The sequence below is a fragment of the Callorhinchus milii genome, unplaced genomic scaffold, assembly GCF_018977255.1.
Source record: "Callorhinchus milii isolate IMCB2004 unplaced genomic scaffold, IMCB_Cmil_1.0 Scaffold2, whole genome shotgun sequence".
Taxonomy (NCBI): domain Eukaryota; kingdom Metazoa; phylum Chordata; class Chondrichthyes; order Chimaeriformes; family Callorhinchidae; genus Callorhinchus; species Callorhinchus milii.
Genome location: NW_024704743.1, coordinates 94,935,770 through 94,950,894, shown reverse-complemented (window position 1 = coordinate 94,950,894; position 15,125 = coordinate 94,935,770). Strand labels below are relative to the sequence as shown.

At 37.3% G+C, this 15,125-nt stretch overlaps 1 protein-coding gene across 1 annotated transcript in view; it reads right to left on the bottom strand.

The window, feature by feature from the left end:
• The window catches only part of LOC103175158 (nuclear matrix constituent protein 1), a 105,495-nt gene that overhangs the window by 3,998 nt on the left and 86,372 nt on the right, over positions 1-15,125 (bottom strand). The window contains exon 16 of the mRNA XM_007887969.2: positions 14,902-15,036. Coding sequence (XP_007886160.2) covers positions 14,902-15,036 — 135 coding nt within the window. The remainder of the gene's footprint in view (positions 1-14,901; positions 15,037-15,125) is intronic.

Sequence of the window (15,125 nt, the reverse complement as noted above, 5' to 3'; positions counted from 1 at the left end):
ACATCAATCAGACAATGCAACTCTGCCCCAGCACTGCAATGGATTGTCAGTCTAGAGTCTCTAAACTATGAGTTTAAAGTCCTGATGTGGGTCTTGAACCCATAACCTTCTGATTTAGAGATGAGAATAATACTGTGTTAATTGAGCTGGGAAATATTTTTAAGTAATGGAACAATACAAAAATAAAATCCTAAATATATTAGAAATCACCATTTGTTACTCTGAGTTGGAATTACACACTCCAATTACAAATTGCTGCATATTAGACTCGCACATTTCTTTTTTATGGTGTGAACATGGCTTTCAGACCCTGGAGAATTGAATTCATTTGGACTAAAACAATTTTAAAGACGGATTCTCTATTTCAGCATGACAGTGGGATAAAAATTATGCGGGAAATTCCAAGACACATGGCTAAAGTGTAGAGTTTGTAAGACGGGTCCCTCAAAGGTAGTTCAGTAAACCTTGCGAGGTGCGTCTGTGCACTCTAAAACTTTCTTATGAATTTAAATGTATATTCATGCAATAAAAACTCAGCACAAATTAGACAAGGTAGTCAGCAAGATTTATGATGTCCATTAACACTGGTTAGACTTACATAAGGGATTATTGTAACTATTTGAGTATCAGTGTATTATCACAACCATGGTTTTAGTCTTTTGCAAAATTTGCGGACTGTTTGCAATTAATAAATGATTGGTGTTTCATTAACACAATATTTAGTATCATAAAACGTCAACTTTTTTTTAAAAAGATCTTTTGTGTATAAATCAGGCTAATCCTAGGAGGTTATTACTCACTGACAACAATAGAGTTTGTGTAATATTCATTTCCAGAAACAACTTGGTAGCAATTATTCTGGTGTTGGACTGTCTGTCAAAGAAACCCAAGTTTGAATTCCGGCTGCCAATGATATTCACTCCTCTGCTTTCCCTTAGAGAATGTATTGTGCTTGATTTGGACTGAGACCTCTATGAGAGTATAGGGAATGGGGAGTTGGGGGTGGGGGAGTTCCTTTTTACACTGGTCACCAGACACCCAGCAGCTTAACAAAGGGGCAACATGGCAATGCCTACATCTAGTTCAGAAAGAAAGATCTGAGGAAAGGTTAAACCTAATGCAAGTGTGCTACAAAATATGAACAATTTAATGTGAATATAGTCTGCTTTTATTTTTAAACAATACCTTAGTAAAATAAAATGTAATCTACGATACTTTTGTAGGAAAAAAACAAGGATCATTTGTCCCTTTTATAGTTGAAATGCTACACTTTTCTGGGAATTTTATAATCATGAATTTTAGAAATCATAAATGTTTGAAAAGACAAACATTCAGACAGAAATATTACAATGTGTAAATAGTGACAGCATGATAAAGTATTGGAACTGAGGAAGAAGTCTTCATAGCTTTAGATATGCAGAAGCAGTAATTCTCTACAATTCTGAAATTAAACCCAGTTTTTCTTTTAACAAGCTGAAGTAAATATACAGTAGTTCTGTTCTGAGTCTTCAAGAATGATTACATTTCTAAATAAAAATATTCATCTACACTGCATCCTGATATTTAGATACACACATATGTATAAATTAATCCGGCACGAAAATGCAGTGGAGTTACATAATATTCCATTCCTACATTTAGTTTAATTCATTACTCTCAAAGGAATAACCCTGTTTAAATGGTTTTCTTTGGGAAAGGAGTTGCTGGGTAAAGGGTTATTGGTTGGCTTCACCTTCAAACAAATACCAATACCTGTGCTGCTTAAGAAGCAGAACTTTAACCTGTTGCACCCCACAGTATTGCCTCAAACCCCTGAGCCCTGTTCGTGTCAAACAGATGTTTTCATATGTAGGCAACAACTGTTCTTTCACAATGTTTTATTCTTAAAAGGAATGAATTGCCAAATACCTCCCTTTTGATCCACATTACATCGATACAATACATTTTGACTTAAAGAAGTACGATTTCCAGCTAAATATTAAGTTGAAAGTAAAACCCCATCTCCAGCAGTGAACAGACTAAATGTACATAAGCATTTACACTTGTTGAAATCTTCGCACCAGCTTAATTCAGCACCACAATGAAAAAGACCAATTACAGAGAAAAGCTGAGCAATTGAAATACTCAGAGGCTCTTTATATAATTCTGTGAATCCTATTATAAGTACATTCACTGGTTTGGTCCAGCAGCACATAATTTCAAATATCTTTAGTCCTGATGGTAATGCACTATTAGTATTTTATATGAAGACCATTTTTTCTAGTATAAGTAGTACAAAATTGAATCAAATCAAGCTGGTTAATTGCTACTCTGGGGTGAGGTTATGTTGACTATTAAATGTGTAACATGCTTAAATAGTTTCCTTTTCTGCTTTAAATTCTTTCCTCTTGCCTCCACATGCAGTCCTCAAGACCGCAGGAGCTTCTTGCTACTCAGAAGCTGTTGCCAGGCTTCCACTAATGTCTTTTTAGACACGTATGTGACAATGACCTGGCCACAATTTTCTCTTTAATTACCGCCTCCTCTGTCCCCATCAATTCACTGCATTTCCACAGTATCACAGCTGATATTGGTAATTCAGTGCAGTGGATAGTTAAATCTCCATTACTTTATTTGCTAACACTGTCTAATACTGTATATTTTCAATGATAAAGTGGTACAAAACAATCATACAATTTTACAGCACAAAAGGTGACCATGCACCCCCACCCTGCCATTGTCTGCTCCTTGAAAGAGCTTTCTATTAAGACCCATTTCCGTGTAAGAAACAACCTTAATGCAAAGATTTTAGAATTGATTGATGAGTCTGCATATATGTTATTTTTATATCAAACCAAAAGCATAGTAAAGTTATACTCTAGATAAATTTATATGGTGAATTATAATTATTTATATTTCCTAACAAAAGCAGAGTAAAATGGTGAGGTAAGATTGATGGATTATGCTTCCCACTGGGCAACAACATTACAATGGACAACAAATAATGCCTGGAATTTATAGCAGTAAGGGCTACTCAATTGCCAATTGTTTCACAAGAAAATGTTTAAGAAATATATCTCCTACATCTAAAAGACAGGTAGCACAAATAGGTGGATACAGGAAGAAATAGTGGTTTACACAAAATAAACACAGACCTCAGTTGGTGGTTTACTTTCCTATTCCCAAACCCAGGTATCCTCTTCACTTGCAAGATACAAGCAGATCTCCAGGTGGATGTATGGTCAAGTTACTTGTTTGTCAAATTAGTAGAAAAATGGTTTTGGAAATGTTTTACAGAATAGACCATATGAATAATTATTTTATCAGAAGATCAATCATCCAAGTTGTGATGTCCCCATCCCCCCCCACCCCGACTACCTGAGCAGATACCTTCAACAGCACAATTGTACAAACATAATTGTTACACCAATAGACTTCCAAAAGTAGTATATTGTTTTGTTTCCAACAAGAAGAATGGGCTTTAAACAGATTATAAAGATATTTTGCTTAAGGTCCACTAAAATGCTTTATCATTGCCATTACCGCTGAATTGTAAACACTGGCTAAATGTGGGAAAATATACACATTTCACAATAGATTTGATATGAAAATTATCCCATTGAATCTGTTATGAAATGTCTCAAATTAACTCGCAGTAAGTGAATACAAAGCAAAGTCTTTGTATGCACTTAAACATTAGTTCTTCATAGTCAGCAATATTAGATGTGAAATAAAAAGGGAATATAGCATTATATTTTCTGACTCTCGTGCCAAGTCAGTCTTGGCAATTGAAGGACTAAATTATTGATTTTACACACCAATAAATTCTAATGAGAAATAAAAAAGTACAAAACATTTAAATTGATTTATAAATATTTTTGTGCTTTAGAAACAATTGTACTATTCAGCAAAACATGAAAGAGTAGTAAATATAACCATATTGATAATAAATAAAGATTGCCTGCTGGAACAAAAGGTATGGTTCATTGGTTTCGTTTTTTTCACATCTACTGTAGATTGAACTGTGCTATTAAACTAGTGTCTGTCAGAAAAAGTCTTGGACCATCACATAGAGAGTTGCACCACCAACATATTGCAACTGTTGCATATTTAACCTGGTTTCTTTACAATAGAAAAAATGCAGAGCATACATAGTTAAGTGTATCCAGTAGTCCATCTATAAACCATAATGTACAATACTATGCCATGAAGGAAACTTTTTCACCTGGGTTTTGGAGTTCCCTTCTATTTTATAGCAGGGATTTCCTGCTGCATCATTATTCTTTCAATTTATGTCAGTGGTAGTCCAAAGGTGCTAAGGTGGGAGTCTGCCTAATTCAATCCTGTGGTCACACACAGTTATTTCTATTTGCTTACAATGATATGTGGTATGGCAATATTTTCCTGGAACATCTCAATACCACTAAGTGGGAGATAACCACAGTAGGTGCAAGATAAGATGCACCAGAATAAAAGTGGATTACAACAGCTTCTATTGAATCATAGACTCATAGAATATGACAGCACAGAAGGAGGCCATTCGGCCCATTGTGCCTGTACCGGCTCTTTGGAAGAGCTACCCAATCAGTCCCACTCGCCCGCTCTTTCCCCATATCCTGGCAAATTGTTCCTCTTCAAGTACTATCCAATTCCTTTTTGAAAGTTAATAATAATAATAATAATCCTTGCATTTGATATAGCGCTTTTCACGTCGGGAGGACGTCCCAAAGCGCTTCACAGAACACACTATAAAGTGAATTGGCTGTATATTTGTGGGCGAACGCGGCAGCCAATTGCGCACAGCAATGTCCCACAAACAGTCGTGGATTGAAAATGACCAATTTATTATTGTTTTTGGTTTTGGAGGGATTATTATTAGGCTTTGTGTGGAGTAAGGAAACTTGCCCAAGGTTTCACCCTGCCTGGAATTGAACTCAGGTCTCTCGCTTGCAAAGCGAGTGCTCTAACCACTGAGCTACAGGACTCCACGTTGTTATTGAATCTATTTCCACCATCCTTTCAGGCAATGCATTCCAGATCTAGCAACTTTATTTGTGTAAAAAAAATCTGCTCATCTCCCCTCTGGTTCTTTTGCCAATTATCTTGAATCTATGAACCCTGGTTACCGACCCACCAGCCAATGGAAACAGTTTCTCTGTATTTACTCTATCAAAACCCCTCATAATTTTGAACATCTCTATTAAATCTCCCCTTAAACTTCTCTGCTCCAAAAAGAACAATTCCAGTTTTTCTCGTCTCTCTACATAACTAAAGTTCCTAATCCCTGGTACCATTCTGGTAAATCTCCTCTGCAGCCTCTCCAAGGCCTTGGTATCCTTCCTTAAGTGTAGTGCCCCAAATACTCCAGCTGAGGCTCAACCAGTGACTTATAAAGGCTTAGCAGAACTTCCTTGCTTTTGTACTCTATGCCACTATTTATAAAGCCAAGGTTCCCATATGTTTTTTTAACAACTCTATCAACACCTGTCCTGCCACCTTCAAAGATCTGTGTTTGTGAACCCCAGGGTCACTTTGCTCCTGTACCCCCTTTAAAACTACCATTTATTGTTTATTGCCATTCCTCATTCTTCCTCCCAAAATGCATCACCTCACATTTCCCTGCCTTAAACTTCACCTGCCACGTTTTACCAGTCTGTCTGTCTATGTCCTCCTGCAAGACTTTGTGAAACACACTCAACTTAAATGCAGGCACAATTTCAATGTTGGGTCCAATTCTATTATCACTATAACATAAGTGTTAATGCCAGTGATCTGGTACATTATGGTTCAAAGACTTCAATTTATTTGTCAGTACAATGCAGTAGCAGGCACTGTTTATTGAATTTATAGACTTTACATTCTGGCAGAACAGGCTTGTTGCACCGAATTGCCTACTCTAGTCACTATTTTACTGTGGCACAACAAAAGTTGTTTTGTTAATATGGTTATGATAAAAGCAATTTCAGACCAACGGGACTGTCTTTTTGGGTGCTCATGGGCACCCCCTCAACTTAGCTGCAAGGTAATAAGCATAGGGCCAGTCAAGCCCACAGTCAATGATGATTTAATGGTGCGGAGGACCTGACAAGAAGTTTGCAAGATGTTTTAGGATTTGAAGTACTAAGGTAAAACAATAGTGAGATATGAAGAATATGCAAAGATGCTTTGAAAATGCTCTGTACTTCAATAACTTACTCATCTACTTGCAGAGAAGAATGAGTATCAGAAGTTTAGAAGTCAGCAGCAAGAGGAATCCAAATGAATTCTAATCCAAATGAGTTCTAAACCTTGTAAATGTAGGTATCAGTGAACCTCTCTCTATAGATGCTCCCTGACCTGCTGAGTGTTCCCAGAAACTTCTGTTTTTATTTTGGATTTAGAACAGTGGTGGCCAGCCCACTCCTGGCCCCTGAAGCTGTCAAAAAGCACCCCCCTGCCCCCCACCATCAAACATTTGCACTAGTCCAGGCAAATCCACATTCAATTAAACAATGCATTTCCAGGTTTTTCTTGATTTCATTTCTTGACTTATTGCATAAATCAAGAACTATTCAATCACGAAAATTTATTTTGTTGGCTGAACATAAAGGTTGGTCACCACTGATTTAGAAGGAATAGGTCATGCCTCACAAATTCACTGGAATTCTTTGAAAACAGTGGATGAAGGGTATCCAGGGATATTTAAGAAAGCATTTAATATAAAAAATGTTAAAACTCATAAAATTAATGGGAAACTAGCCAGCAGATTGAAAAATAGCTCAACAATAAGAAGATGACAAAATGCTGTCTGGGGATCAGTGAATCATGGAGCTCTGCAAGAGATATTCTGGGACTCCTGTTGTTCACAATATTAATAAATGGATTAGATGGGAATCTGAAATAAATTCTGTTGATGATACCAAGTGATGTTGGTAGGTAGGTTAATATATGGATTAGGAAAACGTAGCCCAAAAGGAGATAAATGGGTTAAGGAGTGGCAAATGGATTTCAATGTCGATAATTGTATGATGAAACAAACTGACAAAAGAAAAGTAAGCCCTTCCACAATGAAGGGGTGTACGTTCATTAGCAGAAGTGGAGAAGAAAACAATTGAATGCAAATACTAGACTAGGTGGCTGAACTGTGAAGACAAGAAGCATAATAAACAAACAAGATAAATATAAATTCAAAACTGTTGATTATTTCCTCCCATATGCCCATGCACAGGGAAGATGCTGGGGCCACGGGAGGTACTGAGACCTCAAACTGTAACTTAATAGATCAGCATTCATTTAATGGCACTCTCATTACATTTTATTTCCTATTCCAGAGTGCAGAGGGTATGAGTGTAAAAACAGAACTGGAATAGCAAATAAAATGAACAATCAAATCACCTCTGTAAAAGCCTTCTAACTGTTTGGTGTAGGTTGTGACAGGAGATCTGATTGTTCTTGGGGCAGGCTGGTGGTAGCTAAAAAGACAAAGTCTGTGGGATTGTTAACTTCATCTTCATTAGTTAAAATTACCATCATGAAGCTTTAAGATAGTATACCACAGATGCATTTTCATTGTTTACACCATCTACTACACATTGTTTTATCATCCTTGCTTTGAATCATCATTATATATCACTTTGTGGCATCCATCCAAGAAACTTAATTGCATTTTTAAACAATCTATCACAGACAAAGCACTTGGGATCTTCAGTCATTTCCAACCCCAGCAAGAAATCAAACAACACCAACTGAAGGTCCAAAGAATTGGTTACAGACCTCTGCACTAGCACAACTGAGAAAACAAATGGGAGGTAACACAACACAACTGGGCTGAGAGAATATTTAAAATTATTCCTGAAAAACAATGCGCGATGCAAAACAGTAAGTTTCAGGCAGTGAAAGCAACTATGAATTTAAGTAATAATAATAATAATTTAAGTAGAGCATAATGCACTGCTGGTGGTGCATTGCTGTTTTTATTCTACGAGTGAGGAAGACCCATCACTTAAAAGCATGTAGGTATGAGAGAACCATAACATTTTTCTCATGAGTTAAGTGCACTTGTTGCTGTCTGTGTGACAACCTGTCTCAGGTTGTAGCACTCTGCCTCTGAGTCAGAAGGTTGTGGATTCAAGCTCCACATTAGGACTTTTGAGTGCACACTCAGAGTCCAGACTAACACTCTGGTGCAGTGCTGGGGGTGCTCAATGTTGGTAGTGTGGTCCATCTTTCAAATAAGACATTAAACTGAAGTCCTGTTTTCTTGTTCAGGTGGATGCTAAAGATCTTACGGTGCTAGGGAAAAAGAAAGGGCCTTTCTCCTGGCTAACAACCCCCAATTAATATTGTTTATTCACTTCATGGCGGTTTGTGGGACATTGCTAATGAACATTAGCTGCCATGTTTGCCTTTTCAGTCATAAGAAATGCTACATGAAAAAAGACCAAGGTCCATCGAGTTTGTCTTCCACCTTCCCGGTGGTTGCATGCACATATGTCCCAAACTACCTAAGTACTATATCCCATAATGTTATTTCCTAAAAGAAAACTATCTAATCTGCGTTTGAAAGAATCAACATCTCAAAGCGCTTCACATGCTTTACTGTAAAATGCAGTGACTCTATATTAGCTCTATTATTATATTGTTGCATGTATAACTATATTATTATATTGTTTCATGCAATGCTATATTATTTTATTGGTACAAATGACCTGGTTAGCAATATTTTTAAAGCCGTATATGAGGGACTCATGTGTGTCTCCACACATTGATCACCTCCCACCTCAATTATTCCAAATCTCATCACTTCTGAAGACTTTCCTCTTCAAACATGTCTATGGTCACCTCTCCCATCTCCCTGGCTTGGAGTCAAGCTCCACTGTTAAGCACTCCAAGACACTACCCAGTGTGAAAGGGTTTTGTACAAACGTGAGTTGCTATTATTGTCGATGCATCTGTTCATCAACTTTAAGATGTAATAACATTGGTCCGATTAATTGGAGTGTGATGGTTGGCAGTGACAGTGAGTGATATTTTTACACATGTAATATGGAAATTAATCAATGACTCTCAAAATCAGCAATAATAATAAAATCATAATCAACATATGAAATCATCAACAGTAAAGGTGGCAAAGGTTATAAAAGTATATATATTTTTAAATATTAAAGCTATATCAGCTCATGGATTTGAAAGATTGGTCAGGGAGGGAGCATTGATGTAAAGAATGACTAAGATTAGAGCTTTCAGAATTTCTTTTACTTATTCACTGTCTATAAAATAAAACACTGCAGTAAAGTTCTGGAGGCAAGTTTCTGATTACCTGACTACCTGATCATCAGACTGGCCAGGAGTACCAGTGTTAATGTGCTTGCTGTCCTGAGCGGACAGGTTAATACAGTAAAGCTTTCAGAAAGCCTGAAAACTGCACTGGTAGCTCCCTCACAATTACCCTCTAGGAAATCCATGACCACAGTGACCACAATGTGAAATTGAATTTGATAGGAAAACTGTGCCATTTCAGTTACAAAATGGAAGTCTCAGTTAGTGAAGGACTTCCAACTTACAAGTGCTACGTTTTAGACTGTATTACCATTAACTGTGTCACATCATTTCCTATCAGAGGATTTATTTTGTTTTTTCTACACTATAGTTTTCCCTAAAATATTGAGTTAAGTCCAAATATCTTGATTCATTAAAGAACCATAGATTTCTTTTATTGATCACTTAGCAATGAGCTCCAACAAAAAATGGAAACTTTATTCTCCACATGATTTTGGGTTCCAAGCATCAGGATAAATTTGAACTTAGTGAGTTGAGAGGATGTATGTCTACCTCAGACTGTGTGACCCAGTTCATGTATTTAGTCTGATTTTACCGGGTAGGCGAATTGATAAAAATGAATTACTATAAGTAGATAAAAGAAAAGGTTTCTGTGCATTAAGCAGAAGCAATTTCTTATCTGAAGTATTCCCTTTAAGGATTGAGCCAAGCATGCACCCACTTTCAGCTTTGCTTAGTCACTGAAATGTAACTTTATATTCATAATTATTTGCATTTTATTTGCAAAGATTATTGTTTAATTGTAAAAAAAAGGAAATCACAATTTATGTAAAGGAGAAAGAAGAATTCTGCATTGATCTTTCATTGCCCTTCCTACTGCTCTGTTTGATACAGTGCTAGGTGTATGCATCCACTTCTGCCTGCAGCACATGGAGGCTGAACAAAGGAATGTGACTCTATGCTTTTAGTTAATTCTGGAAATGCAGCATTTGCAGTTATCACCTGAGTGCTTTCCAATGATAAATTTCATACACTTTTTTAAGATCATTTCCTGACAATCCAGCAAATTTAAAGTGTTAAAAAATACATCTAGATAGATTAGGGTTGGATTGGGCAGCAATTTGTTTTGGTTTTTAATAAAAAGAATCAATTTTGATATGGTTGAGCTGTTTTATCATAGATTGTTCTCACATTTTTGACATTGAGAAAGGGAATCTGGTTCATCAGGTGCCACCAGTGAGTTACAAAAGATCACAATAGATGGTGACGTAAAATGATTTTAAAAAAAACTCTCACAAATGAACCTGCCTTATATTGCATACCGCTATACACTGATGCATGGTTTTCTGCCACTATAGCAAATCTTGGCTGGCATGAGTAGGCGCTTGTGTTATTTTATGAAGGGAGAGACACCCAGACTACTCTATTCACCTCCTAGAGGCTGGTTACACAGTGGCATTGACAGGAACCTCAAATCAGTTTTTGCAGCCAGGCACTGTTGATGGTGTAAAAGGAATATAAAGAGGGAAAGAAATGTATATTTTAAAAGAGGAACTAATAATAGTTTTTGTTACTGATTCCATTTCAATTTTTTTCAAAAGAATATTTCTGCTTTCAAGATGACTAACAATTTTTAATTCTGATTGCCGCTGGAGTGAAAGACAACTGAGCTGGTGCTTGTGTTTAGACTGGGGAGTGGGAAAGTACAGGCTGGAACTGGAAGCAGCAGCTGTGACATGAGCCTAGGGAATGACTATTCTGTGAGGCTGGTATTACTGCAGTGTGATGTGGTCCAGTAGTCAAACTTTGCTCTTTATGTTCAAATTTCTAAAAAATGCTGCATTGGTTGTGATCCTGCAATAAGTTACTTTACCAAAAGGTAAAACAATGCACTAGGTGTTTTATGATAGCTGCCCTTTAGCAGGGAAAATGTTTTATAAAGTTTTGATAGTCAACAGGTTTCTTATGTCAATGTTGACCCAAACAGCAATGCAGATTTACATATTTGAAAAGCAGTCTTTTCAGGATGTTTGCTAGCCTGGAATTCGGAGTCAGGAGCAAACCCAAGGAGTCTGAGTCGTAAGGTTAACAACTTGCAAAGTTATTGGGCTAATGACATCAGGCAACAGCGATTCAACCTGTTCATTAACGTGTTGGTGTTATCTGTATGCAGTTTAAAAACTGCTATTCTGAGCTTCCCTGATGGTGTAGTAGGCAAACATGCTGTGTGCTAGGGTTCTTTCCCTGATTTAGGCTGCTGACTAATCTCTGCCAGTGTGCCAATGGGGCATTACAACTGGCTTTCGCATCCCTGGGCCAGAGAGCAGAAAACTGGCCAGGGTTTTTGCTCCTTATCACTACCCAGCTGGCCTTGCTGGCAATTTGTGTGCATAGACTCTGAGCAATGAGAAGTTCAGGTTAAATAGCCTACTCACAATGCATTGCTCAGGTTGTTTTGTAAGGATACCAAAGGGCTGCAAATAGCTATGGAATTGTAACTATCTTTGGGAATTATAATATATTTTTGTCACTATGAGAATACCATTCTTCTATGCATACTTATTGTTCCAGTAATAGACCACAAATTGCAAGAACAATATGCACTAGCTTAGTAAACAGAATAACTAAAATGCTTTTCCTTTCTTTTATTAACCTCGGCCTGATTTTCTTGTTGAAGATGCTGACAGGAGATCACCCACAAGCTCAGTCTGATGCACACACTGATAGGAAATGTGCGACATTGCTGTGTGCTGAGTGTGTCTGGAAAACTACACAATCACTGCAATTTACTACACAATCACTGCAATTTACAGTAAATCCTGTGAAGCGCTTTGAGACATCCTCATGACGTCATAGGCGCTATAACCAAATAATAATGATCATTATTATTAAGAGCAGCCCAGTCAACTGCCTAAATCCACCTCTCTGCTTGTAGCGCAGAACCTAGGATCTATTCACAACACTACCTGAGAACCCAGCCCAAAACAATAACTTAGTATGAAGGAAACAAAAGGACAAACTGCACCTGACTACTCCATGGATTGGTATGTTGTAAAGACAATTCACTGAACAAATGTTAATAAGACATCAAAAATTGCAGTTTACGAATATCACTCTATATTCTGGAGATTTGAAGAGAATCCTCTTCCCTACCCCCAAAAAATCCTACACATGACTCAATATCAAGTACTTATTATTGAGTACCAGCTGATAGAGGGTTTGAGCTGTATTTAAATACCAGCTCCAACATCCAGTACAAGGGAAGTTCACAGGTAGCTGCTTGCTAAGATGTGTCAGATATAACACCTGAGGCATTATTTTTTCCTGGAGACCTGATATGGCATTACTGCAAGAGACTGCTTTTATCGTGTCAAATGGAGAAATTCTCCTTTCAGGAATTTTTTTTAAAAAATAGTATTTTGGGGGAAATTTAGATTTAATTACTTTGTAATTGTGACTATCCTTTCTGGGAGGCAGGTAAGTTAAAGGTCTCCTTGGAGATGAAGTGGATCTAAGGTGACATGTTTGGCAACAGAATGTCAGAATCGAGCCAGTCCTCTGTGGGGGTCTTGGTAGTCCAGTTCCTGAGCCAGGCGGGTCTGTAGCTTTCCAGGGCACTGCTAATGACAGCACAGCCCAGCCTGGGTCATTGGCAGGACTTGGAAGCGCAGACCAGTCTCTGGGGCCAGGGAGTCATCCCACTCAGCTCCTGTTAACCCTGTAAGCCAAAGCCCTAATGGGTAGGGTGGTCCTAGTTGGACAAGCAGCTGGAATGTTTGCCAGATAGTACTCTCAATGGCAAGCTATGCTGTTTTAGCTGGTTAGACTCCAGCAGTACCCCCAACGCACACTCTGGGATCCACAAATCGTGGCTTTTGCCAACCTGTGCCTAATTCTTTCTGGTAACCAGAATGCGTCCCTCCAGAGAGAGAGTGTGCGTTCCATTCCAAAAAGTATCTCTGGTATTTCCACGTATAGGTGGGATGCATGGAACCCTTTGTTTGGTTTGGATACTCTTAAGCATGGTGATGAGTTTCTGCATGTGGGAGAACCCCATCTGACCAAATTAATTTGTATTAATTCTGCCCTCCAATATTATTGATTTGCTTTTACTTTCATGATGAACTATAGCAAAAGAATGGATTTTGTTATACCTTGTTCACTAAAAACTCTCCTATTATATGAAACAACTTGATGAAGTGATATGCACTCTAACAAATGTAAAGATTATTATATTATGTTACTTGACCCTTTCAACAATTCATTGAAGGTCACCTAACAGCGCTCCGAGATGCTAGCCTGCCTGCATGAAGGGTGCTGTAAAAATGCAAATTGTTGCTGTTCATTAAAATATTTATCTTTTTTTCTGTCACTGAGACTAAATCTTGAAATGTGGGTGACGCAGGGCAAATTCTGCAAAAAATGTATATCTTACTAAATGTATGCTACACTTTTTTTTAAACTCTGGATGATGTTGCTTGAGGGATCTGCAAAGCCTTTGTAAGCGCAGCTAGATGCTTGCAAAGATCTCCTGCTGGTTAAACTCGGAATTGAACAGATGGGCAATGCAAAGGACATTCGAGCAGCACCACAGGCCAGTCAACCCAACTGTCTACTGTGCTGTGATCATAGGGACTGCCAATGCAGTTTTGAAGAGATTTTTCCAATTGTTACTTGTTTCTTATATAATATTGATATTTAATATGGTTAGTTTTGCAATCCCATATACACAAATAGATATATTATATAAAGTTTATGTTAAACTGTTTTTCAAAATACTCATTATAATCAGATATTCACATTAATTATAACACAAAAACTTTAGGAAGGCAGAAAGCTATTAGGCCCGAAAGACTGCCCCTTCCTTGTTTCAAAATAGTTCTAAAATTTAGTTATGGAAGAAACACCTCTATACTCTATTACATATGCCATCATTATCCTCTCTGTAATGAGACACCCATAATCACTAAAATGAGCATGGAATGAAATGCATTGTGTAATGAATATAATCACAATAAAATTCTATCTGGTTCAGAAATATAGGCTACCTTAAATATGCTGCTGCAAAAATCCAAAAAAATGAACATACAATGATTCAGAACAAGTAAGAATTACAACTGTAGTTTGTGAATTAAGCACAAATTTGTGCCTGAAACCAAATCACAGTAATTGTGCCTTATTTGTGACACCGAGTTACAAGAGTTTAAATCTACAGTTTAGTGGAATAATCTGTGTGGCACAAATGGAAAGGTGAGCAATGCCTTCAGATTATGTACTCCGTGACCATAAATAGGAGATACACTAGTTATACAAGTTAGCATTTAAGATCGTTTTGTAATGTAAGTGGCAAACCTATTTCCTAAGTTAAAATATGCAATAAGAAAAATCAAAAAGATTTGCTAAACCTTGGGATAAAAGAAATGGAAACAAGTAATATATTATAACAAGAATATCTGCTTGTAGTCGCATTATTTGAAAGGGGAAATAGTAATATTATTTGTACAGCACTGATAGTTTTCTTGCAGCTTTTTCTGTAATAACCCCTATGTATGAAATTTCAATTATAGCATAATGTGCTTGAATTTTAATACCAGGCATCCAGTTCCAATTATTTTCTTTTCAGTCTTAATCCCATTATCCCTCCCTAACCCCTTTAAAACGTACCTGCACAGTTATTATTTTCTTAGCGTTCTCCTGAGAGACAGACAGTAATTTAGCCAGCACTGACTGGTTGTAAAGGCCCCGTCGTTTGAAGTGCTCCACTACTGCCTTCTGCATCCAGCTTTCCAGTAAAGAGAGCTGAAAGGATAAGAAAAAAAAGTCAGAGTAGGAGGGGAAATTAATGGCAGTGTTCAAAAAGAATGATGGAGGGAAATACAGAAAGCAGT